Source organism: Denticeps clupeoides, chromosome 4, assembly GCF_900700375.1.
Source record: "Denticeps clupeoides chromosome 4, fDenClu1.1, whole genome shotgun sequence".
In the NCBI taxonomy this organism is placed as follows: Eukaryota; Metazoa; Chordata; class Actinopteri; order Clupeiformes; family Denticipitidae; genus Denticeps; species Denticeps clupeoides.
In genome coordinates, this window is record NC_041710.1 from 12,465,015 (window position 1) to 12,489,313 (window position 24,299).

The 24,299-nt window shown below is 44.0% G+C and overlaps 1 protein-coding gene across 2 annotated transcripts in view; it reads right to left on the reverse strand.

Moving 5' to 3' along the window:
• Positions 1-9,927: 9,927 nt before the first annotated feature.
• sema6ba (sema domain, transmembrane domain (TM), and cytoplasmic domain, (semaphorin) 6Ba) overlaps positions 9,928-24,299 on the reverse strand; it is a 77,103-nt gene continuing 62,731 nt past the window's right edge. For both annotated transcript variants that reach the window (XM_028977323.1, XM_028977322.1), the window contains exons 16-17: positions 23,177-23,235; positions 9,928-14,034 (exon numbers count right to left, since the gene is read on the reverse strand). In XM_028977323.1, the coding sequence (XP_028833156.1) occupies positions 13,097-14,034; positions 23,177-23,235 (997 nt within the window). In that variant the 3' untranslated portion in view covers positions 9,928-13,096. The remainder of the gene's footprint in view (positions 14,035-23,176; positions 23,236-24,299) is intronic.

Here is a 24,299-nt window from a genome sequence, read left to right on the forward strand (position 1 = left end):
CCAGTCTGCGATCGTCGCAAGGTCCGTGGGGACCCACGTCACTTCCAGGGGGGTGAGAAGCGGCAACAACGGCGGCGTTCCTCCAGCGAGGAGGTGGGCAGCCTCCAGCCCGAATGGCCAGAGTACTGCCCATGGGAGCTTATCGCGCCATGGGTCCAGGATGTCCGCAGGGTGGACGACCCTTGGAGTCACCGGTGGGAGGACACGGATGACGAAAGCGATGATGACGTGGATTTTCGGTGGGTGGTCGGTGCCGGGATGGCTCCGCCCAGCGTGCGCGTCCGAGATCATCGCGGCGTCCATGATGACCCATGTGACTTCCGGGGGTACGAGGTTGACACGGACGACGACCAGGATGACGCCGTTTGGGCAGTCGGTGCCGGGATGGCTCCGCCCATCGCGCCCATCCAGGATCGTCACGAGGTCCGTGGAGACCCACGTCCCTCCCAGCAGTGTGAGGAAAGCTGGTGGAAGAGGGCGACGGGAGGTCGCCAGCCAGCAACTGCGCTGCCGGGACTGCCTCGCAGGGAATCCTCCATTCCTGCTCCAGTCGCCGACCCGCCTTCCCTCTGCCCGGACGTTCCCCAGCGAAATGGCAGCGCAGCACCAGCGCCCACACCTGCTGGAGAAGACGTCCACCCCCCTCCACACCACACACCTACCACCATCTCCAGCGCCGTGCCCAGCCCCGTGTGGGACAGCCCAATTGTCCCGGGACCCTTCAGTGGGGCAGCAGACACTGATAAGACCACCACCATCCTCTCGTGTCTGCTTGGGTCAGCATGGGGCTGGAGCGCAGCCCTCTGGCAGCAGGGAGAGACAGACAGCAGTTTTCGGGACTTCCAGCAGAGACTGAGGGCGGAGTTTGATCGGCCAGAGCCTGAGCCAGGGATCGAACTCTGCCCCTCCACCACATCCAGCGCCAGTCAGGATCCGGGGCAAGAAGACCAAGCACTGGCGGGCGACGAGAAGGTTGCGCCTCCCGAGATCCTGGCTGTGCCCCCTGAGGAGGTCCCGGAGTGCTCAGAGAGGGAACTAGACGACCCTCTCTTCTGTCTGTCTCTGTCTGTGTGTGTGTGCGTGGCATATGTGTCCGTATGTCGCCCCCACTTCCCCTCTTTGTGTCCACCAGATGGCGACCCAGCCGCGGAGCCGAACCCCAGGGAGGAGGTTCCTGACCCGAATGTGCTGGTCCAAGGCGAGGTGGACAAGCCCCAAGGTACCCCTAAGTCCAGCCGGGGGGGGTGCTCCCCCAAAGAATTTTTTGGGGGGGTGCAGTTCGGGTTGGGGACTCCTCCTGAGGGGAGGGGAGGTGGGGAAGCGATGGAGCTGGGTCCTCCGGTAGCCAGTGAGGAGGGCGGGCCAGGCATGGGCCTGCGTCTGCCTCCAGAGGGGTGGAGCGCCATAGAGCCCCCGGGTAGGCATGAGGACCCAGCTGGGACAGGCAGGAAGAGGGCCTGCTTGTCCCAAAGGACGCAGAAGGGGCTAGCCGGATGGTCTGGCAATGCCCCCCCCTTGGCACCAGGGCCGTGCAGCGAGAGGGGCTGCATAGTCCCAGAAGGCACCAGCCTGGGGTGCCTGGAACAGTCGCCAGAGGCTCTGGGACAATCTCCCTGCGCGGTGCAGGGGGTGACACAAGAAGTGTCAGAGGGGATGTGTGGAGACAGGGCCCACACGTACCCAGATGGATCGGCCCTGATTATTGTGTGCAGGTACGAGAGTCCGGGGCCGCCATGCGGGACCACGCCGGGGAGCCAGGCCGAGGGTCCGGGGCCGCCATGCGGGACCACGCCGGGGAGCCAGGCCGAGGGTCCGGGGCCGCCATGCGGGACCACGCCGGGGAGCCAGGCCGAGGGTCCGGGGCCGCCAAGCGGGACCACGCCGGGGAGCCAGGCCGAGGGTCCGGGGCCGCCAAGCGGGACCACGCCGGGGAGCCAGGCCGAGGGTCCGGGGCCGCCAAGCGGGACCACGCCGGGGAGCCAGCCCGAGGGACCGGGGCCGCCACGCCTGACCACGCCGGGGAGCCAGCCCGAGGGACCGGGGCCGCCACGCCTGACCACGCCGGGGAGCCAGCCCGAGGGACCGGGGCCGCCACGCCTGACCACGCCGGGGAGCCAGCCCGAGGGACCGGGTCCTCCAAGGGGAGGATACAGCAGGGCAGGAGCCCTGTGGTTGCCGCCGTCCGCCCCGCCGCCTCCACTGATGGTACTGTTGGGGCTCCGAGGACATAGCCCTTGGAGGGGGGGCTCTGTCAGGATTGCCTGCAGCTGGGCTCCACACCGGAAGCCAATCCTGACGCCCCATAAATGCCGGAAGTTTCTGCCCGTTCGGGGTCGCTGGCATTTTCGTGGACTCTCTGCACGAACTTGACCTGGTTTAGTTTCATGTGTTTTTGAGTTCTGGCAATCGCCACACGCCTACGGGTTAGTTTATGTTCTTTATTTAAGTTAAATTCGTTTTCGGCCACCGCGCCAGTCTTTATTTGTATTTCTTTGTTTATTGTTAATAAAACCCCGTTCCCAGCATGTCAGACCTCTGCGCTTCCTTCCCCCGTAAGTCCGTAGTCGTGACACCTGCTGTTCTATTCTGCTCGAGGACCACTGACACACTGACACACTTCCACAGTTACATGCTAATCGAAGGGCAATTTCTACCAAACTACAGGCTGGCTCTCTTCCTTTATGACTGTCCACATGTCCATTGTTCCTGTCAGTCAGTCTTTCTGGACTGCTGACCCACTTATCGCACCAGTTCAGCAGTTCCAGAGAGGAACGATGCTGCACAGTTAACGTCATGGCAATTTGTTTTCCAATTTTTCATTCAATTTTCTGTTCCAATTGTGCTGTGTTGTTTGTCCATGTTGTCCACGTATTCTTCACTTCCAGGTTGGATGTTTCTACTGGTCTAGGTACACCATTATTATTACAAAAACCTTTACCTGCCAATGTAGACTTAAACTGTTAAATGTTGTCGAAATTGTGGAGAAATAATTCTATTTGCCTAATTTGAAATTGAAATAGAAACTAATCTGAGAATCCAATGATCTATTGTGATGATGCAGTTTAAGATTTAGTACAGAAGTCAACAATGAAGAATCAGACATCTGTTTTCAGGCCAATGAGCTGAGTGAGGCCAGCTCCCGCAGGAAGCACAGCTGAAATAAAGACTAAACTGCCCCTGAAAGCTTCAGTCAAATTAAGTCAAAAGCCCTGACAGTATAAACCTAGCTGATAGTCCTAAAGCCTCATGAATACAATTCATTTTGGGTTCTCCGGTTCCCTCCTGCCACCCAAAGGCATGTACACTAGATGGACTGATGACTGATAATAGTTGTGATTTTTTGAGCAGTTATGGATAGTGAGTGACCAATGTTCTTATTGAGAGAAAAATAGTTGACTGTCTCCAGGGAATTAACCAATAAACAATGAAGTTACTGCATTGCTGCAATGAATGGAGATGGAGATAGTGATGGCATTTTTGCACCCTTGGTCATATCCTGATCAAATGTTTCAATTTTCCGAAAGGATTAAAGATTAATTTCATTTTAGTGCATGCTGTGTCTGCCTATATACCAACCAAACCTAATGAGGTGTGTAGACATTTTATTAGCTACCAGTGAAAGATTGCAATGGAATTAATATGAATTAGGTATTGCATGTGTAGGCCAATAATGCAAAAATACAGTGAAAGAAAATGTACTTTTAATACTTAAGTATTTTAAAAAGTACTTCAGTTCTTAATCTTGAGTAAAACGTGACTGTATGACGTTCAGTTGCAGTGGAGTAACATTTCACTAGTGGTATTTGTACTTTCACTTAAGTAATGAATGTAAGTACTTTGTCCACTTATGGTTAAAGCTGGAGTTATCACTGTCTTATACTGGTCACAGTAGTTCAACATGGCTTCTCATGGCAAGTGAATTTTTGGAGATCTGAAAAAAAGAATTGCTTAGGTTATAACACCCCGAAATTGAGCTGCAGCATGGTGGCAAAGACCAACAGGGCAGGTTCCACTCAGAACAGGCGTCCCTATGGTCAACCAAAGAAGTTGGATCGGCATCATATCCAGAGGTTGTCTTATGACAACAGATGTATGACTTCTGCCAGCATTGCTGAGACTATGTCCTGTGGTCTGACCAAGATATCTTTTACAAGATAAACTTTTTTGGTTCAGATGGTGTCAAGTGTGCATGGCAGTAACCAGGTGAGTCAACAGACAAGCATGCTGGTTGGAGTTTCCTAGTTTGAGGCTGCATGTGTGCTGTCGGCACTGGAAAGTTACAATTCATTGAAGGACCCATGAATGCCAATATATACTGTAACATTCTGAAGCAAAGCATGATCCCCATCCCTGCGTCACGGCAGCATTCCGACATGATAACGACCCCAAGCACACCTCCAAGGCGAAGAGTGCCTTGCAAAAGAATAAAATATTTTCAAAAATGTGTACAATATACAGACATGGAAACATGGAAAAATACGTAAGTAATCCGCATGGTGCATGAAAAATTAAATGGAAATATTTGTTTGATTTTTCAGAAAATAAGCTAGAGTGGACAAAATGGTCTGAGAGTAACAGAAAATGGACATAGGGAACTGTCAGCAGATCCCCCAAAGATTCTGGATGGAATTACACATTTGGTAATATAAATACTCTGAAATGTGTCATTGTGCAGTTCTAGTATGACAGAAAGTAGAGTCATTAACACACGTGTGTAAACTACTTATTTTTTTACAATGTGAGATGGAGAGTTTAATCGTATTCAGAAAAACATGGCATTCGCAGCTGTCTTAGTTTCACTTTTTTAACACAGCTGTTTTACTTTTTTTTTCTCAAACTGTGAAGCACTGAAATGGCTTTCAGTGGAAGTGGAAGTGCAACCTGCGCAGTCTGAGGTTTAGCGATGTGACACATAACCACCTCTGATAGACAAGCCATAGAAAGCCCACGCAGTGTTGAAGCTTTGAAAAGTGAGAGCACGTCATGGACAGGATTTCATCTCTCAGTAAATGTTCTCACTTATTCCGAAACTTCACCACTCAGTCCTCATTTAACAGTCAGGTGGCTGAGATGTTTTAGGACCTCAGTTTTCTACTATTTTTATGATCAAAAACCTGAGACTTCATCATGGTAAGTCCTAATTTGTCTTCAATACTTTATTTCGAGCTTTTTGCAATAAGAAGCCATTTGATTGAGTTGACAGATTACACTCAGATAAATGTTGCAACTGTTTAAGTGAAAGTCACCACCTTTCCATGTGCTCTTTCAGGTTAAATAAAAAAAAACTGTGACATATCTGCATGCTCATCTACTAATAAATGAGTATTAATTCTGACCTTTATATATGCATGTATATGGCAATGTAGTGCATAATTCTTCTTAAACTTTAGTTAAGTGCTATTGAACATTTATTTTCTTTAGTGATTGTCAAAATTCTATCTAATATGGATGGCATATTCAGTTCTTTTCAGTTCTGTCAGTCAGTAAATAAGCACCACGAGAATGATAATTATTGAAAGAATTATCAAACACTGTAGGCGCAGGTTTAGTGCAGGAAATGTAGGAAGTAAGAGCAAAAAAAGTGGATAGTAAAAATATGAGCAGAAAAAAAAATTGTCTGTAATTCATATGTACACTTCAACTTTAATCCATGGAGACTGGCTAGGCCACTCCAGAAACTTTTTACGTTACATTCGTTGCAGTGTGCTTGGTATCATTGTTATGCTGAAAGATTGGAACACTGATGGAAGGAGGTTTTGCCCAAAATCTCACAATACGTGGGCCCTTTTATCCTTTCCTTAATATGGATCAGTCGTCCTGTCCCCTTTGCAGAACAGCAACCCCAAAGCATAATGTTTCCAACCCCTTGCTTCACAGTGGGTATGGTGTTCTTGGGATGCTACTCAGCATTCTTTCATCTTCAAATACAAGTTCTATTCTCATGTTACCACATGACATTCTTCCAATCCTACTCTGGATCATCCAGATGGTCTCTGGCAAACTCTAGGTGGACTTGTGCTGGCTTAAGCAGGGGAGCTTTTGAGCACTGCAGGATTTTAATCCACAACGACATAATGCATTATTAATAGTTACCTTTGTTACTGTGGCCCAGGCTCTCTTTGGGTCATAGACCCTTCCCCCTTGTAGTTCTGGGCTGTTTCCTCACCATTCTCAAGATCATTTGTACCCCACGAGGGAAGAACTTGTGTGGAGCCCCAGGTCGAGGGAGTGCTTGTCCCTGGTGTTCCTGCTCTCTTGTCTTGGCAATGGTTGATGTTGGAGTCTGACTGTTTGAAGGAGTGGACAGGTGTATTTTATACAGATATCGATCTCAAACAGGTGCCATTAATACAAGTAACAAGTGAAGGGTAGAAGTGCTTATTAAAGAAGAAGTGTGAATATGTAAACTTAGACAATTAAAAAAATCTGTTTGTATGTAGACATAGAATATACAGTGCATCCAGAGTATTCACAGTGCATTTTTCCACATTTTGTTACGTTACAGCCAAAATGGATTAAATGCATTGTTAAATGCAATTCTACACACAACACATAATGACAACGTGAAAAAATTAAGTAAAAGAAAGTCGTTTTGGCAAATTTATTAAAAATAAAAAACTGAGAAATCACATGTACATAAGTATTCATAGCCTTTGCTCAGTACTTTGTTGATGTTCATTTGGCAGCAATTACAGCCTCAAGTCTTTTGAATATGATGATGGCACATCTATCCTGGGTGCAGATCCATTTTAAGATCTCTCCAGAGATGTTCAATAAGATTCAAGTCTGAGCACTGATTGGATCACTCAAGAACATTCACAGAATTTTTCCTGAAGCCACTCCATTGATATTTTAGGGTCCTTGTCCATGTCAGCTTGTCCTGCTGAAAAATGAACCGTTGCAAGAGCACTTCTGAGCAGATTTTCATCCAGGATGTCACCTGTACGTTGCAGCAGTCATGTTTCTTTTTATCCTGGCTAGTCTCCCAGTTCCTGCAGCTGAAAAACTGGCTGCCACCACCATGCTTCACTGTAGGGGTTTGGTATTGGCCTAATGCTTGGTTCCTCCAAATGTGACGCCTGGCATTCACACCAAAGAGTTCAGTCTTTGTCTCATTAGACCACCTTCAGGTGCCTTTTGGCAAACTCCATGCTGCCATGTGCATTTTATGTCTGGTCACTCTACCATACAGGCCTGATTGCTGTAGAGATGATTGTCCTTCTAGAAGGTTCTCCTCTGTCCACAGAGGACTTCTGGAACTCTGACAGAATGACTACTGGGTTCTTGGTCATCTCCCTGATTAATGTGACCAGCCAACTCTAGGAAGAGTCTTGGTCGTTTTGAACTTCTTCCACTAACGGATGATGGGGGGCACTGTCCTTATTGGGACTTTCAAAGCAGCAGAAATGTTTCTGTAACCTTCCCCAGATTTGTGCCTTGAGACAATCATGTCTCTGAGGTCTACAGACAATTCCTTTGACTTCATGTTTAGTTTGTGCTCTGACATGAACTGTCAACTGTGGGACCTTATATAGAAGGCATGTGTCTTTCTAAATTAGGTCCAGTAAACTGTTTTTTCCACAGGTGGACTTCAATTGAGCTGCAGAAACATCTCAAGAATGATTAGGAAGCACCTAAGCTTGATTTTGAGCTTCTTGTCAAAATCGATATATATATATATACACACATATTACACATAAGAAAAACACTATGAGGTATTAGATTTATATATTTATTAGCCTTATGTATGTGTGGTCAGCTGCAAGGACTTCGTTGTAAAGTTTGACAGCTGTTGGAAGAAAAGATCTTCTGAATCTCTCAGGAGCCAACACAATGAATGTTATAATAGATGTAAACTGTCAGTTTTTATTCTTCACAACACCAATTAAGAAAAAAACAAATATATATATGTTAATATATAGTCTTTCTATAGCAGACATTTTATTGTACCTTTCATTTTTGTTCTGTATTCTCAGGAGTTCTACAATCAGAGCTACAGTCAGAGCTGGGCTTTACACCCTCAGGTTTTCCAGCAGGTGGCGTACCTCCCTGTGTTTTTTCTCAGTGTCCTGCTCAATGCTGCAGCCCTGAGGGTATTCTTCTTACACCGTGCCGCCTGGACAGACACGCATATCTACATGATGAACCTGCTAGTGGCCAACTGTCTCCTCATCATCTTCCTGCCATTCAGGGTGTACGACGCTTTCAGGCCACTGCCGAAATCCAAACTTTGCACAGCCCTTTTGGGCCTCCACTACGGCAATATGTACGCCAGCATCCTAACCATCATGTGCATCAGTGTCCACCGCTACATTGCAGTAAGATTCCCCATCAAGGTCCACCGCTTGTCCAACAAGAGAACAATCGCTCTTTCAGTGTGTGCCTTCATCTGGCTGCTTGATTTCACGCTGACCTACGTGTTCTACCCTAACAACCTTCCTGAGAAAATGCACACATGCTATTATCGAGTCCATCATTCCTTATCGCTGAGGCTGTTCTTGATTAATATTATTACAGGGTTCCTCTGCCCCCTCCTGATTGTAACATTTTGTTCCCTTCATATGATCCTGCTGCTAAAAAGTGAAGGTTCAGACCAGAAGCCTAAGAGAAGGTTTGTTGGGGTCATCATAGCCAACCTCACTGTCTTTGTTGTCTGCTTCACGCCGATTCATGTTATGTTCACCATGCAGTACTTCCACAAGGAGTGGAATGGTGTGTTGCAAGAATTTCGCGAGGTGTCAGATTGGATTGCAACAACAAACTGCTGTCTGGACTCAATTGGATATTATTTTTTGTTGAGAAATAATAAGACTCAATATAGAAGTACAGAAAATAAGACAAACAATCACATGACTATTCATTCTAGATCAAATATGGATATCTTGACCACTGAGTAAAATATCTAATACACAGATATGCACACAATCTAAGCTCACACGGGCTCAGATAGTAAATAATTAAATAGTTTAACAAACAAATGTATTTTCTGTAATGAATGAACTTGTTAATGAATAATACAAATGAATAATACAAATGAATAAAAGATAAAGGACAGTGTGAGAAGCAACAAATGTAATGGTGCTGGGAGTTGACCATGGAAAAACAGAAGAAACCCTTTATAATGAGACTGCTGGTTGGGTATACTACTGGCTGTAGGAATAACACACACGTTTTCTGGATGTATGGACCTGATAACCTCAGTGCCAAAGGTGGTAGCTGATGAAGTGTCTCCAAGGGTGAAGAATCCAACAGCATCAAACCATTGAGCCAAATGTCTTTCATTCCCAGAGCTTAAACACATTTTGACTAAGAACACCACTCAAGTCCCATGGGTAATGGGACTTTGCATTGATAATGTTTTGGGAACACTATATACTTCTGTGGCACTCAATGTTATTCATTCACTGAGCATGCCCTTTCATTTACTTAAAATATTGCTTTGAATAGCTTTGACCTAATCTGAAAGTTTTTGCTGACTTACCTTTGTTTACTGGGAGAAGAAACTTTTTCTGTGATGGCAGACGAATATTTGTTAATGACAATGTGAGCAATGTGCAAGTCTTTGAACAGGCCCCCACGCTTGCAAGAGTTTGTAATGCTCTTGATTTAGCTATTAAACAGAACAGAGGCATTTACATTTTGTGTGATTAAATGTAAAAATCAACGTTGTGTCTGTAGTATGTAGTAGCGTTGGTCTGTATGTCTGTGTATTTGTGTGTAAGCTTGAGTGACATCGTGTGGTCCTCAGAAAAACTGCAGTTTAAAATGATTTCACTTTTTAAAAATGTATACCCAAGACACATCTACACCCACACACATTGCATGTCACAGTCATAATAATTAAAAAATACAAAAAGATTTTGCTTTTAATATTTCTGATTCCATAGGTTTGACTAGAAGGCACACAAAACACCAACACCAGAGTAATACAGAAAAAAAGTCAATTTATTAGACTTGTAATGTTTTTTTTTATTCTTCAGTCAAAATAATAAGATTGTACCCTTGTATGGTTTGTGTGTGCATGTGTGTGTATGTATGTGTGGCTTGGTGTATCAGGAGAGAAAGAGAGAAAACCAAAGATATGCGGTTATGTTTCCAGTGTGGCCCTTCATTTAAAATGATGTATTTCTATTCAGTAACCTGTGCATGGTGGTATATATTTCAATATATATATATATATATGTTGATTATTCTTTTAAAAAGACACTCATATTGACACGCTTTGTACACATGGTGGCAGTAGAGCACAATCTACTGACAAGCGAGTAAAGGCTCAGAATTCACACTATGTACAGGTTCAGCCACAGACCCTCTTCCCCTGGCAGACCCTGACTGAGCGCTCCAGTCCAACAGATGCAAAAAATGAATGAATGAAAGAAAGAAAGAAAGCAACAAATTCCCAAATTTTACAGGAAATTTGATGTTGCATTCACAGTACCCTATGTTGCTTAAATACATTTTTATCATAATTCAACAATCAATGTTTCAGAAAAAAACAGTTTGTGCTTTTTGTTTATGTAACATACAGAAAAATACAATTGGAGATTACAACTTAATACTTAAAACCCTGTAACGTAAATTGCAGTCTTTAACATCAGAACATAAAATGCATTGTTCCTTCTAAATTAATAAATAAAGAAGACATGGAAAACACATTTTACAAATGGTCTTAACACTGTGTTGTCCACTCTAAATATAAATAAAAGAGGATCATGCTGGACACGTATGAAGGCAAAATAGCATGAAGCTGCTGAGGTCATCAGAGGGAAAACTGCAGTAAACAATTCACTTGTTCTTTCAAGATATTTCAAATAAAGACCAAGTCATGGCACCTCACAGAGTCTCCATCATTTGCTCTTTCTGTATGTCATCAATTGGCACTGGTGAAGAAAAATCTGTTGCTGGAAAGAACGGACATGCAGTTCTGATCTTTTATGTCTAAATGTGCTCTGAGGTGGTGGACCCCACCCATTACACTGACTTTGACTGGCTCAGGGTGCCTCCTGAATCCCACTGGACCCCTGGTGTACTGCAGGATGAGCTGGGATAAAATTTCTTATTAAGAAAAGTTAAACGCAATTGTTATTGGTGATGCAAAGACACCAGTGCCAATATTTGTTAATATTAAATTGCACTTTTTGTGCCATGGAAACAAAAGTCTTCATTCCGAGATGTCTTTTAACCCTTTCACAAGTTCCTCTCTACTACCAACTGTGGGACGTTCATTAAAACTGCATCTGGGTTGGACAATCAGAAACAACCAACACAACCTTTATCCAGCACAGCAGTGACAAAGAGACAATGGCCAATAACATCTTTGAATGCAAATATTAAAGAATATAACAATGACACAAAATGTTATTAAATGTTCAACAGTAAAAACAGGATGAATGAAATAGGGATAGATCCACAACAGTAGTTCTCAAACCTTTCCTTGTTCACTGAAATTTGGTTGAAGAATGTGTTTTGATGTTGAAATCACATAAATAATGGACACGTCTCTTGGACAGACCAAGAGGGCAAGGGGGAGGGAGAAATATCGGTTGTGAGGCTGGGCTTTCACAAAAGCTGTTTTTAATCACAGTTAAATGTTCTTCTGAACTCCTGAAGTTACAGACAGCAGTACAACAAACAACAACAAAAAATTGCTTTTCAAAGAGCCCCTTGAGAAACAAGACATTTACATGACAATGAAATTTAAAGCACACTTTAAGCAGGTGTATCCATTTTTTCTTTCTTTCTTTCTTTCTTTCTTTCTTTCTAACACACAGTACTGTGCAAGAGTCGGGAAAATATTGAAAGGTCTTTTAATTTCATAACAGTAATTGTTCAGAAAGGGATAATATAAAAGTGCAAAACACACAAAAGATAATTATTAAAAAGTGAAACCAGCTATCATTTTGATTTCAGATTTTCAGCTCTTTCTCTATACATGCAATGTTATTTTGCAATAAACAGTTAAACTGGTCAATAGTTGGTCAATATTTGTTACACTAACAAAATTGTTGCTCCTTGTTCTTTTGCACAGTACTGTGTATTTTTGAAAAGGAGTGAAATTTGGGACTCTGTACTATAACATATAAAGAATGTGGTGTAATTTACAGTATATCACAACAAAGACCCTCCACGCCCACCGCCATACACTCTTCTGCTGCCAGACTCGGCCTGTGGCTCTTGCATGACTAATACACACAGAGAGCTTAGTTCATAGAGTTCAGTGCCAGTTCCTGCTGTACATAAAAAGCATATACACCCCCCCACCACACACACACACACACACACACACACACACACACACAGCACAAAAATACAGCTCAGAGAAGGAATGCAGAGTGTCAGCCGCGATCCTCCGGTGTGTCCTGTGTCTCCCTGGCCATTAAAAAGAGCACATGTAGTCTGGGAGATGCTTCTCCGCTGTGTCATTATCAGTGGCTGCCAGGCCTGGGAAATTGTGCTGACAATTCAGTACGGTCTGCAGTTTACAAAAACAAAAAAATAATAATACATTTAAGTCACCATGAACTATGGTGCCGGTTTCACATTCACTCAAGTCTGTGGTTTGAACTGTCCCCACTTTTATTCTCCCCACTTTTCTGCCTGCCTCTCAAAAGTTTTCATTACGTTTCTCTTGTGAGTCAGCAGAGGGCGGGACGTCAGCAGAGGGCGGGACGTCCAGGAGAAATCTAGACACACTGAATCCAGACAGAGATGAGAGGGCCACCGTAGCTCTGCTCCGCTGTTTCTTCTCTCCTGCAGGTGCTGTGTCATGAGTCTGGTTTGTCCCTGGCACTTCAGGACAGCTCATGCCGCATGAGCTGATCTGGCCTGGACTGTGCAGTACTGCCAATGGGTGCAGTGAAGAGTTAAATGGGCGGCTAAAGAAAAGTTCTGAAATCCTAAATTTTGAAGACCTCCCTTGGAGGAAAATGACACAGGCTGTCAGTGTTCAAGCACATAGAGTGAGAGAGACAGATCCAAATAGAGACAGGAGAGATGACTAAAGGGGGAGCAGGACGCTGTGGAGGAGAGATGATAACCCAAAGGAAGTCGGATGAAGTCAGAGGAACCCAGAGGAAAAAGCATGAAGACCTCGCCCTCACTGACCCGTTGTGGCACGTTCGCTCCCTCCCTTGCTGAGGAGATGGCTGTAGTCCACCAGTCCTCTGGAACCATGCAGGACATTCCGACTGAGCCCCGCAGGGTGTGGTGGTCCGGGGTAGTGGTGGCCGGAGGAGGGGTGAGGCATTCCATGACTGCTGATGATGTACCCATCATGAGTCCAGCGCAAGGGCTCCCCGAAATCCAGCTGAGTGGTGGGAGCTGAGACCACCCTGCGGCGATCAGGGGAGTCCTGTGGTGTCATGGGGTAGTTGTAGTCAGGGGCCGATTTGCGTAAGGGGGCGCTGGGACGCACATTTTGCTCACGGTACTTGGTGAGGGACACATAGCGCGTTTGCCGCTCCATGCTGTCCCCCAGGTCGTCCAGACGGCGACTCCCACCAGCACTGCTCCCTTGCAGCAGCTTGGAGCTGAGGAAGATGGCTGTGCCGGGAGGGGGGCACTGCGTCCCCACTGAGTTCAGGAAGATCTGGCTCTGACTGTGGTCCCAGCTGGTGTCGGACAGTCGCAGGCCGGGCGGGTGTCTCTTCTGCTGCAGCGGTGTCTGCTCTGGGGTGGGCAGCAGGCCCGGGTCAAGGTCTCCGGCTTTGACCCATCCGTTGGGCATGACGAAGAGCGTCTCTCCCTGGGTGCAGCGGTCGCTGGGGGTGCCCACGCTATGCCGCGACACGCTGATCACAGACCCGCCGCCATTGGGGCCCAGCATGCCATGCGGCTCTTTTTCGGCCTTGCGCTGGGAGCTGGAGTTGGGGACTCTGCTGCGGGAGCGCTGATGGTTCTTCTGGCCCATGATCCAGCAAACGGCCAGGCCAGACAGCGCTGCCCCGGTGGAGAAAGCAGACACTGCAGCCACCACCAGCAGGTTCAGCGTGACCAGGCTCTCTGGCTCATCCATGAAACTCTCCCTGAGAAGACCTGCAAGATGAATCAAACATGCATCGAAATCTGTGTTTAGTCTGATGTGTTTAAATGTGCCAGGCTCACAGTATTTCTTTTGCACCTATTTGCATTTCATGCCTAATATGGATGGAAAGTTGGCTATAAGACTGATATCTACACAACATTTAGTCTGTGAAACACAATGATAAAAAACAATAATACAATGAACTGATTTCTTTCTTTCAATGATTATTTGTGAAACATTTTTCAAATTACATTAGCACAAAAAGGCACAGTGCTCAAATTCACTAGTGAGCAGGACAGTAGTGACAGTTCCCATGAATCCTCAACTTGCATAAAGCTAAAATATGCACATAAAAAGAAAACATATCATTTTAGTTAACACACTTCCATCTAGGTGGTAGTCTTTTGTTGCAGTCCCAAACCTTTAATGGAAATGCAGGTAGTGGCAATGAAAACCTTCCTGAGCAACACTAGGAAAACACATTGTACTAACACATACTGGGAAATCAAGACTCAAAGGTCATTCTGGTCAGCACTGGTTAATACTGCAGAGTTGGATAGTCCAGGAACCGCTGTGATGTTAGGTTACTGAGCAGTAAATTTTGAAAAATCAGTTTGTTGGGAGCATATCGAAGCTATTGATCTGTCCTTGGTGTGGATTTGCAGAGAAATGTGTTTAATCATTTGACGTGATCTGCAGTTCCAAGCAGATGTTAAGATGTTATGACTTAACCTTGGCTTCTTTTCAGCTAGTGTAGCATCTGTCTGGCACCTGCCACAGGTCTGCTTCAAGGTCCAAAAAAATGTTCAATACAATTCTGAATAGGTAACTCACACCTGTCTCAAATAATCAAGCGTAAATAAATCATCAGAATGTCATCAGTTCTGCCTAAACACGATTCTGAATGCGGCAAGAGAGGAGAACAGCGGCGCTACACTGATACTGAAAGAAAGATTACACAGGGCCAATACAGCACAAAACTCTTTTTCTAATACAAAGAAAATTGCCCTACAAGAATATAATACGCAGTCACAGTTGACTGCGGACCTTTGTTATGACGAGCTCTCAAGCGTGGATATTGCTCCATCCTTTATTCTATCATAATGACTTTTACTTTATCCTGTGAAATTCTGCCACTGCCATCGTTACGTCTTTCATAGTTTTTCCTTAATATCTCTTTGTCTTTCTTGTGTTTAAGATCTCCATTTTAATTGTAATTTGCAGTTACATACAGATTAAATTCAGTACCTCGAACAGCACACTGTTTCCTGCATATGCAACTAAAAGAGCAATTAGTATGAGGCTGAAGGAGCATTAATCCGCACTGTAGTTGGGCTGGCACAACATCAGGGTGGTTTTTCAAGACATGGTATCACAAGGTATGCTAAGACCATTAAAAGGCTAAATTCAGACTACACAACTTTCTGACAAAGGGTTTGTACTACAAAACGCATTTGTAACAAGAGATTACACAAACATGGACCACCCATGATCCACCTACAACTGGTCTGTTGATTCTCCATTTTAGAAATGTATATGTTTGCATACATGTACAGTATGGTATGTCTCTTCAGAAGAGAGTGTTGGAGGTATCTGCCCATTTCAATCATCACATGGTCTGCACTCTCATTGACTGTAGTTTGTCTGCCACTTGACCAGATAATTTGCATGCCATATAACTGGCTGCAGTCAGGGATGAGTCGATGATGTTCACATGATTAATTGTGGATTTGCTGCCTCCATGTTCCCTACAGGTTCTCCTGGTGGCAGTGGCATAGCACACACACAACGAAATGTGTCCTCTGCTTTTAACCATCAACCTTGGTGAGCAGTGGGCACACATGACATTTACATTTACAGCATTTATCAGACGCCCTTATCCAGAGCGACTTACAATCAGTAGTTACAGGGACAGTCTCCCTGGAGCAACTTAGGGTTAAGTGTCTTGCTCAGGGACACGATGGTAGTAAGTGGAATTTGAACCTGGGTCTTCTGGTTGACAGGTGAGTGTGTTACCCGCTAGGCTACTACCACCACACATGAAAGGAGCAGTGTGTGGGGACAGTGCTTTGTTCGGTGGCACCTTGGCGGATTGGGAATTGAACCGGCAACCATGTGATTTTTTGGGCCGCTTCCTTAACTGCTAGGTCACCACTGCCCCAGGCCACCACTGCCCCACCATTACCCCCCACCCTCCCCCTCTATACTTGCCTGGGTGCCTCCATCTCTCTGCACTACCCTCTTCTTATCCCTCAGATTTCTTTTCTGCTCCACCTCCTCTGTCCTGCTCTCATTAGACACTCATTTGACTTCCCCACAGTGCTCCTGTACGTGCTTTCGCCTCACCTGTCTCTGTGGATGTCCTTCACATTACTTTACTGACATCTCCTTCTCCTGCCATCTCTAGCCCCCTTGTTTTTAAAGGGTTTGCATCCTTAAAGTCTTAACAAATGTATGTCCACAGACCCTGATGAACAGCTTTTTTCAAAAACACGTTCTTCTGCTCAGTGCATAGCATGTGACCTTTTCCTTCAAATTCGCTTTACGTGTCATACTGCTCGCCACATATGGAGGAGGTGCCACCACTGAACCAGGGGTCTGTGTAATTCCATCAGCCCTGCTCCTGCATCCTCCCGAGGGCCATCTCAATCATGTCTCTTCCCCTGTCCCTCACATGCTTCTCATTCATCTTCCTCCTCACTTCCGACTTACCTCCATGGCACACACACCTCCCTCCCTCGCTCTGTCACTTCCATACACAATTACATGTGCTGGATCCTGTACCACACTTGGGGAGAGGTTGTTTTCTGCCTCTCTCTTATTTACTGTAAATTTGGTTAAAAAGCAGCATGCTGTGTATGGATCTGCAAGCCCCCAACTCTAAATTGGCTGTCAGGAAAAAAGTGATATTGATTTAAAGCCCAGCAGCCTGTCGAGGAAGTCTTAGGAGGGAAGCCAGAAAAAACAAAATGTCCTGTTACCAATGTCTTTGTGTCTTTATTGATTGAACCAAATTAAAGCAAACCTGAACACATATAAACATTTATATGTTATTTTATCTATTTCCTATTTATTTATCTATTTATTTATTTAACTACTATATGCTAGAAAGTGTAGTGATTGTCATTGTGCACAGCACAGCACATGTTGTATGCAATTAAATGTTTCCTCTGCTTTTAACCCATCACCTTTAGTGAGAATTGGGCAGCCATGACAGACTTCCAGGGAGCAGTGTGTGGGGATGGTGCTTTGTTCTTTTCCTTACCCACTAGGCCACCACTGCCCCTGTGAGTGGTTCTCAAAAGGAGAAAGAGAAAAACTGAGAAGAGGGAAGGTCTGTGGCAGCTTTGCGGTTCGGTAATTCCTCTCATTAAAACCCCTGTGCCTCTTCACCACGTCCTGTATCACTACAGGGCAGTAGGTATTTCAACCCCATGGTTTAGTGACAAGCCTGGGCAGTTGAACACTGGGAAAGTGGCAACCCTTATAACAGAAGGGCCCTGTGGTTTCATCTTGCTGGGAAAAAGAAGCCATAGGTTTTTTCTTTTACAAGATTTACCATTTTCTCTGAGTTACCTTACTCAGATGTTACCCATTAAACCACGTACTTGAAACACCCCTAAGGGCACAGCATACTGCAGCATGTTCCCTTTCACTGTAGCAGAAGAAGACTAGCACCTTTCCCGTGAAAGATCACTTCCATAGTTCCATCTTTTCTGTTCTCACTCAATTATGTATGACCTGCCTACATGTATGTGAGAGATGCAGAAATAGAAGAAATACATCCCCACCTCCACCTCCCAATGTAGTTCTCCCTTATGGATGACATTTCTGCATTCAGCTACATTCTGCTCCAGTCTGGCCCTTTTTATAGACACATGTACAAGTACAAATGCACCATATAACAGCTCTTTCATTGCTGCACAACTGCAGGAATTATCTGTGTATGTGTGTATTTATGTTAAAAAAGAAAGCATGTTGGTTTCCTTTCATTCAAAACAAGGAGAGGACTCTGTTATCACATTTGAAAAGCTTGCATAACATATCAAAGAACCCAGTTCTACAGGGGATTGACACCTTTGCAGGTGCCTTGATGAAAATGCTTCAAAAATGGAACTATGCCACCACTGTTCAGCCAGACAACATGAACGTTTTCCCATTTAACGGTGACTGGCACCACACTGTTCCTTACGAGCTTCCAGACCTCTCAGAGGGATTAAGAAGAAAACATGAGGAACAGAGCCCTTCCTGGCTGAACATGTTTAGTATTCACTGTGGTAGCAGTAGGTATTAGCATACGATTCTGCACTACCAGTGCTCCACCGGAGAGTTCATAGGCAAACAGCACATCAGTTTAAAACCCACCCTCCTACCCCCCTTCAAAACAATGAGAAGAAAATTGGCCACTGAGGGAAGAAACGGCAGATAAAACCGCACACATACGGCATCCGCTTAAAATGTGAACAGAAAGGAACGAGGGGAAAACGTCTTTGAAGTGCAGAGAAGTCTTTGACAGAGAAATACAGAGGATACAGAAGGGATGAAACTCACTTTTGACGTCTCAATCCGAAATGTTAATGAGGTGATGCAGGCATTGTCAGTAATCGCTGGAAACAAGGAGCATTTACATAACAGCATCTCCAGGTGCCTCCTGGGTAATTAGTGCCCAGTCAGTAAAATAGCTTTTACACACTTTGACTGCATTGAAGTGAGGATACCATCCATCCATCGATCCATTGATCCATCCATCCATAATGGAGTCTCTACACTCTGAATAAGAGGCGACATGCTGATGTTTCAGGGTTTTAGATATTATTTAACCCTTAGCCCTTCAGTAATCATCACAATCACCAAAAAGGGCCCTAGACATTTGATCGTGCTTCAAGAAAGTTTTTACTGTTTTTGAAAGCTCTGGTTTTCGAACACTGCAAATCTTCTTCCTCTGAAAAAATTAGTTCTGGAAATTATCATGACCCCAATGGATCTACTTATATATCTCTTTTATATAATAATATCTCTTTTGAAACCTTACATTTCTTTATTTTATTTTTGTATTGATTTATGTATTTATGTTTAATTTTGTATTTATTTATTTTCTGGACCAAAACCCCCAAAATGACTGGTACAAGGAAATTGATTTAATGTTAAAACAGTCTTATTAGTCTTATCGATATATATAATAACTTTGGTCAACACAGTATATGGATCTTACCATATTTGGACAATATGTACAGTATTTGAACTATATAAAATGTGTTCTTTTAACCGATTGTGTTATTTGAAAATTGCAGAATAAAAACTATTATTACAAAAAATCTGCATTACTTGCAACAAGGTTGCTCTTGCTACAAACAACGCAATGATGTTGGGAGTGTAGGCTTCTTACTGGAAGGGGGTTATATGTGCCCAGCCATTCATTCTTCCATTAGGGACAAAAGAAGTACAGAATGCACTTGGTATGACCTGGGTAAAAATGCCCCCCATGCAAAATGTTGTTAGCCATTAAATTAAAGATTAATGTCTAAGTCTTTAATTTCTTCAGTTGTATCCACACTGTGTACTGTAGAGACAGGAGTTACCAAGTGTAAGCAAACAGGCCCCTCAGCTGTGCATTTATCTTACTGCACCATTCCCATCAATTTTTAACTAAAGACCAATGCTAGTTTGTCTCAGAAATGGGGGCAGTGGGAAAAAACACACACACGCAGATGTTTCTTCAGACATGCCTGTCTGGACCCAGCACCACATTTACCAGCTAAAATTGGGACACACTGCTCCAGTCTCTCTTTCTGTGGTATGATGCAGTATATCAGTCTGCTGTAAACCTGCAATTACTTGCACGATGTATACTTGTGTGTTATAACAGGTTAAGGTTTTGTGTACTGGCATTACAACCCACCGCTGGTTTCAACAGATTTGAAACTTCTATCCAGGGCTCGCAGCATTGGCCATCCGAAACCACAACAATAGCTGAAAAAAATACAGCTCCCTCTCTCATGTGCTGCCAGAATAGATGCTTTGCATAACAAGTAAAATCTTTTCTCCCTATTTTTGCCATTTTGTTTATCTAAATGGACCACTTCAATGCAAATCAACAAGTTTGCACATACGGTTTATGTGAAGCACATTTGTTGTGATAGCACGGTGAAGGCTGCTCGCTGATTGATAGAAGTGCCTCATACTGTGCAATAGATGTCCCACTGTTCTCATCTATCGAAAATATTTATTTTCACCAGACTAATATTTAGTACTTTGATAAGCTATGATGAAAAAGAAGAGATGAAATGGAAAGCAAATATAATTTCACATACTATATCAGCAAAGTGCTTGATGGAACATTTGTCTGAATTTCCTGCTCACACTGATCTATTATCTGTAGTTATGGATACATATTGTAAGCGCCAGTGTGTCACTGACAGCAACTGCTTATTTTATTGCTGCCATCTCTAAATAGCATCTCCAAAATATCATGGAAAAATAACCAAATCATCATATGTGCTAAATGAACAGGGTTGGACTGTAACAGTGTATGTTACAGTGACATGTATTCAGAATACAAACATTACCTAATGGCAGGCACACACTCACCAGCGGACCAAGATGCCCAATCCATGTAAGTATATTCGTGAGAATGACACGAATACTGTTTTTCACAAAGTGTGCTGCTTCTGTTTTTATTATGCCAATTTGCATATACTCCAGAGTGTGATGGAGAGAGATCTGATGAATTTCAAAGTCACTCTTTGCAATGAATATTAAATTAATACCAATATTTCCACTGCATTTCAGCCACAAAAGGACCTGCTGAGATAATTTCAGTGATGATCCTCAGTGATGATTAACACATGTGAGAGTGTTGAGGAGCACAAGGCTGGAGATCATTCTGTCATGCTGACTGAGTTAGAATAGCAGACTGGATGCTTTTGGGGCAGTGGTGGCCTAGCAGTTAAGGAATCAGAAGGTTGCCGGGTCAAATCCTGAGCCGCCAAGGTGCCACAGAGGAGCCACTGAGCAAAGCACCATACCCACATTCTGCTCCCCGGGCGCCTGTCATGGCAGCCCACTGCTCACCAAGGGTGATGATTAAAAGCAGAGGACACATTTTTTTGTGTGCAGCATGTGCTGTGCTGCAGTGTTTCACAATGACAATCACTTCACTTTCACTTTCACTTAAAAAAGGGTGATGCTTGAAATCATTTTTCTTCTCCTGTTAACCATGGTTTCCTGCAAGTAAACATTGTTGCATAAAAAGAGCTTCACAGGCAAGGATATTGCTGCTAGTAATATTGCACCAAAATCAATAATTTTTCAGTGGCCAAGAAAGTCCAGGAAGCATCAGGACTGTCTCTTAAAGATGATTCGGCTGCGGAATCGGGGTGCCACCAGTGCAGAGCTTGCTCAGGAATGGTAGCAGGCAGGTGTGAGTGTATCTGGACGCACAGTGAGGCCAAGGAGGATGGCCTGGTGTCAAGAAAGGCAGCATGAATAAAGAATGGTACCAAAACATCCTCCGAGGAGCAACTTGTCTCAACCATCCCAGAACAGTTTGGTGAAGAACAATGCCTTTTCTAGCATGATGGAGCACCAAAAGTTATAACTAAGCTCGGGGCTGGGGGACCTTCATTAATTTGAGAACGTGTGGTTAATCCCTTTCACTTTCAAACCTGAAAAAACTGAAATTCTGACAAACTCTAGTATTTATTATGAAGGAATGAGTTGCCATCAGTCAGGATTTGGCCCAGAAGTCGATTGACTGCAAATTGCAGAGTTCTTGAAAAAAAGGGCAACACTGCAAATATAGAATCTTTAAATAAACTTGATGTTATGGTAAATAAAAACCCATAATTATACTTCAATACACCAAAGAAAACACTGAAGCAGCAAACTTCTATTTGTGTCATTCTCAAAACATTTGGCCACGACCGTAGTTCCTACATTAAATAGCGTATTAAATTGGAGCTGTCTATGGTGCTGATTCTTGGTGATTTAAGGAGGCAAAATTACTCAGAATTTGTTAGCAGTTTTGTTATGATACAAGGACAAGGACAAAACATTCATATGAAACAGAACAGTAACAACTGCTAAACTGTGCACAAGGGGGAAAAGTGTAATAAGACCACCAGCACTGCATGGTTTGACTGCCAAATGCTTTTGTTAAAACTGCTCAGAGTCAAGAACACATGCCAGGATCCTGCCCACCAATCACAAATACCTTCTACAGGGAGCGGAACCAATGGCAAAGAGGAGGGAAAGGGGAGAAAAGAGAAGTCATGGCACCAAATGTGTGAGCGCCTGTCCATCTGTCTCTGTGTGAATACGTGTGGAGCAGTAACACTTCTGAAAGTGTGACAGTGAGAGAGAAAAAGCATGTGTGTGTGAGTTTACAACTGTGACTATGTACCTGAGAATTCTGTAAGTCAGTGTGTGTGTGAATGGCTCCATAAGAGAACTCTGCATGCTTCTGTTCCATTCATCAGTCCTGTCCTGGATGTAGAAACATTACACACCCGCTCGGACCGGGATCCTCAGCTCCACATGTGAGGACTGAGGCAGCACCCACTCACTGCAGCTGCATACACAAGCTGGGGTATGGTGCTCTCCTTGAAACTCTGCATGAAAGACATCAGTGTGTGTGTGTGTGTGTGTGTGTGTGTGTGTGTAGGAACAGTTTAAACTCTATCTGATGATGAGGTGATTTCTCTCTGCAGTGTGACGAGGTGAGAAAACTTAACCTCTGCTCTTCTACCTCAGAGTTTGTCCATGTGAGTGTAAGAGGTGGGTGTATTCAGAACATTGCTGCCAAAGAGGATTATGGTTATTTCATTTGCAGTAGTCTAGTCCTTGCCTGCTTGTTCGTGTGCCTGTTTGTGCAATAAAGGAAAAGTGTGGGTGTGTGCCTGCACATGTTGATAGGATTCATACGCTGCTGTTTGTCTGCCTGTCAGTGAGTATTCTGTGTGCCGAAGTGTATCTACAAACTCACACGTGTCTGTCACATTTTCATAAAGGTCCAAAATAAAACTTGCCATCACGGTCTGCAAGGCAAGAGATGATTAATCCGCTGCGGTGCGTCTGTGCTTTTAATGTGTGTTCCTATGCTTATCCACTCTCATTTCCCCCCAAACTTGTAATGGAAGCAGAACTGCCACTCACCGTCACAGTCTCCGAGGTGGGAGGTGTTGCCGTGATCCACATCCTGCTCGAAGGGTAACCTGCAGAAACACCACAGGCTTCGTAATCCATCATTTACACACAGAAGAAACAGTTGTTTCCTGCATATTTTCTTTCAGTATCTGGTGTCCTTCCTGAAACGACACACTGTCCTTTCATATCGAATAACTGAACTAAACACAACCTCTGGCCTTCATTGTATCGAAAACCTGCAGAGAATTGACTTGATATTTCCTTTCATGTATTAGGCTGAAACCAGATGCCCATGACTCTAAAAACATGTAATCATGAAGAAGACAAGGATGTTCAGGTAGAACACTTTACTTTCACGTGTCTGCCTGCCTTGTGTGATGTGGAAGTCTGCAGTCCTTTCGTACTTTACATTTACACGGAACAAAAATATAAAATCAACACTTTTGTTTTTGCTCCAATTTTTCAAGATCTGAAACATTTTCTACATACACAAAAGATCTATTTCTCTCAAATATTGTTCACAAATCTGTCTAAATCTGTGTTAGTGAGCACTTCTCCTTTACCGAGATAATCCATCCCACCTCACAGGTGTGGCATTTCAAGGGGCTGGTTAGACAGCATGAATATTGCACAGATGTGCCTTAAACTGCCGACAATAAAATGCCAAACTGAGACATGCAGTTTGATCATGCACCACAATGCTACAGATGTTGCAACTGTTGAGGGAGCTTGCAATTGGCATGATGACTGCAGGAATGTCCACCAGAGCTGTTACCCATGAAATTGTTCATTTCTATAAGTCGTCTTATTGCGATTATATTTTGTTCAGTGTATTTTAAGACAACTTTTCTTTTAAGGAGACTTTTTACAGTTTACAGTTTACATGTGCATGCACGCATGTTTACAGTGCTGTTCATTTTATGGTGGTGTGTGGTTCGTATACTGGTGTCCAGTGATGTCACATCTCGGAGTTGGATGGGGATGAAGGTGCAGAAACGGGACATGGTCGAAGGTAAGGAAAACTGACTTGGGGGTAGCAAACAAAATGACCTGAAGGCGTGTATCATAAAAGACAGGAACTGAAACTGCAAACACATAAGATAATGGTTCAATGTCCACATTAACGTTACTG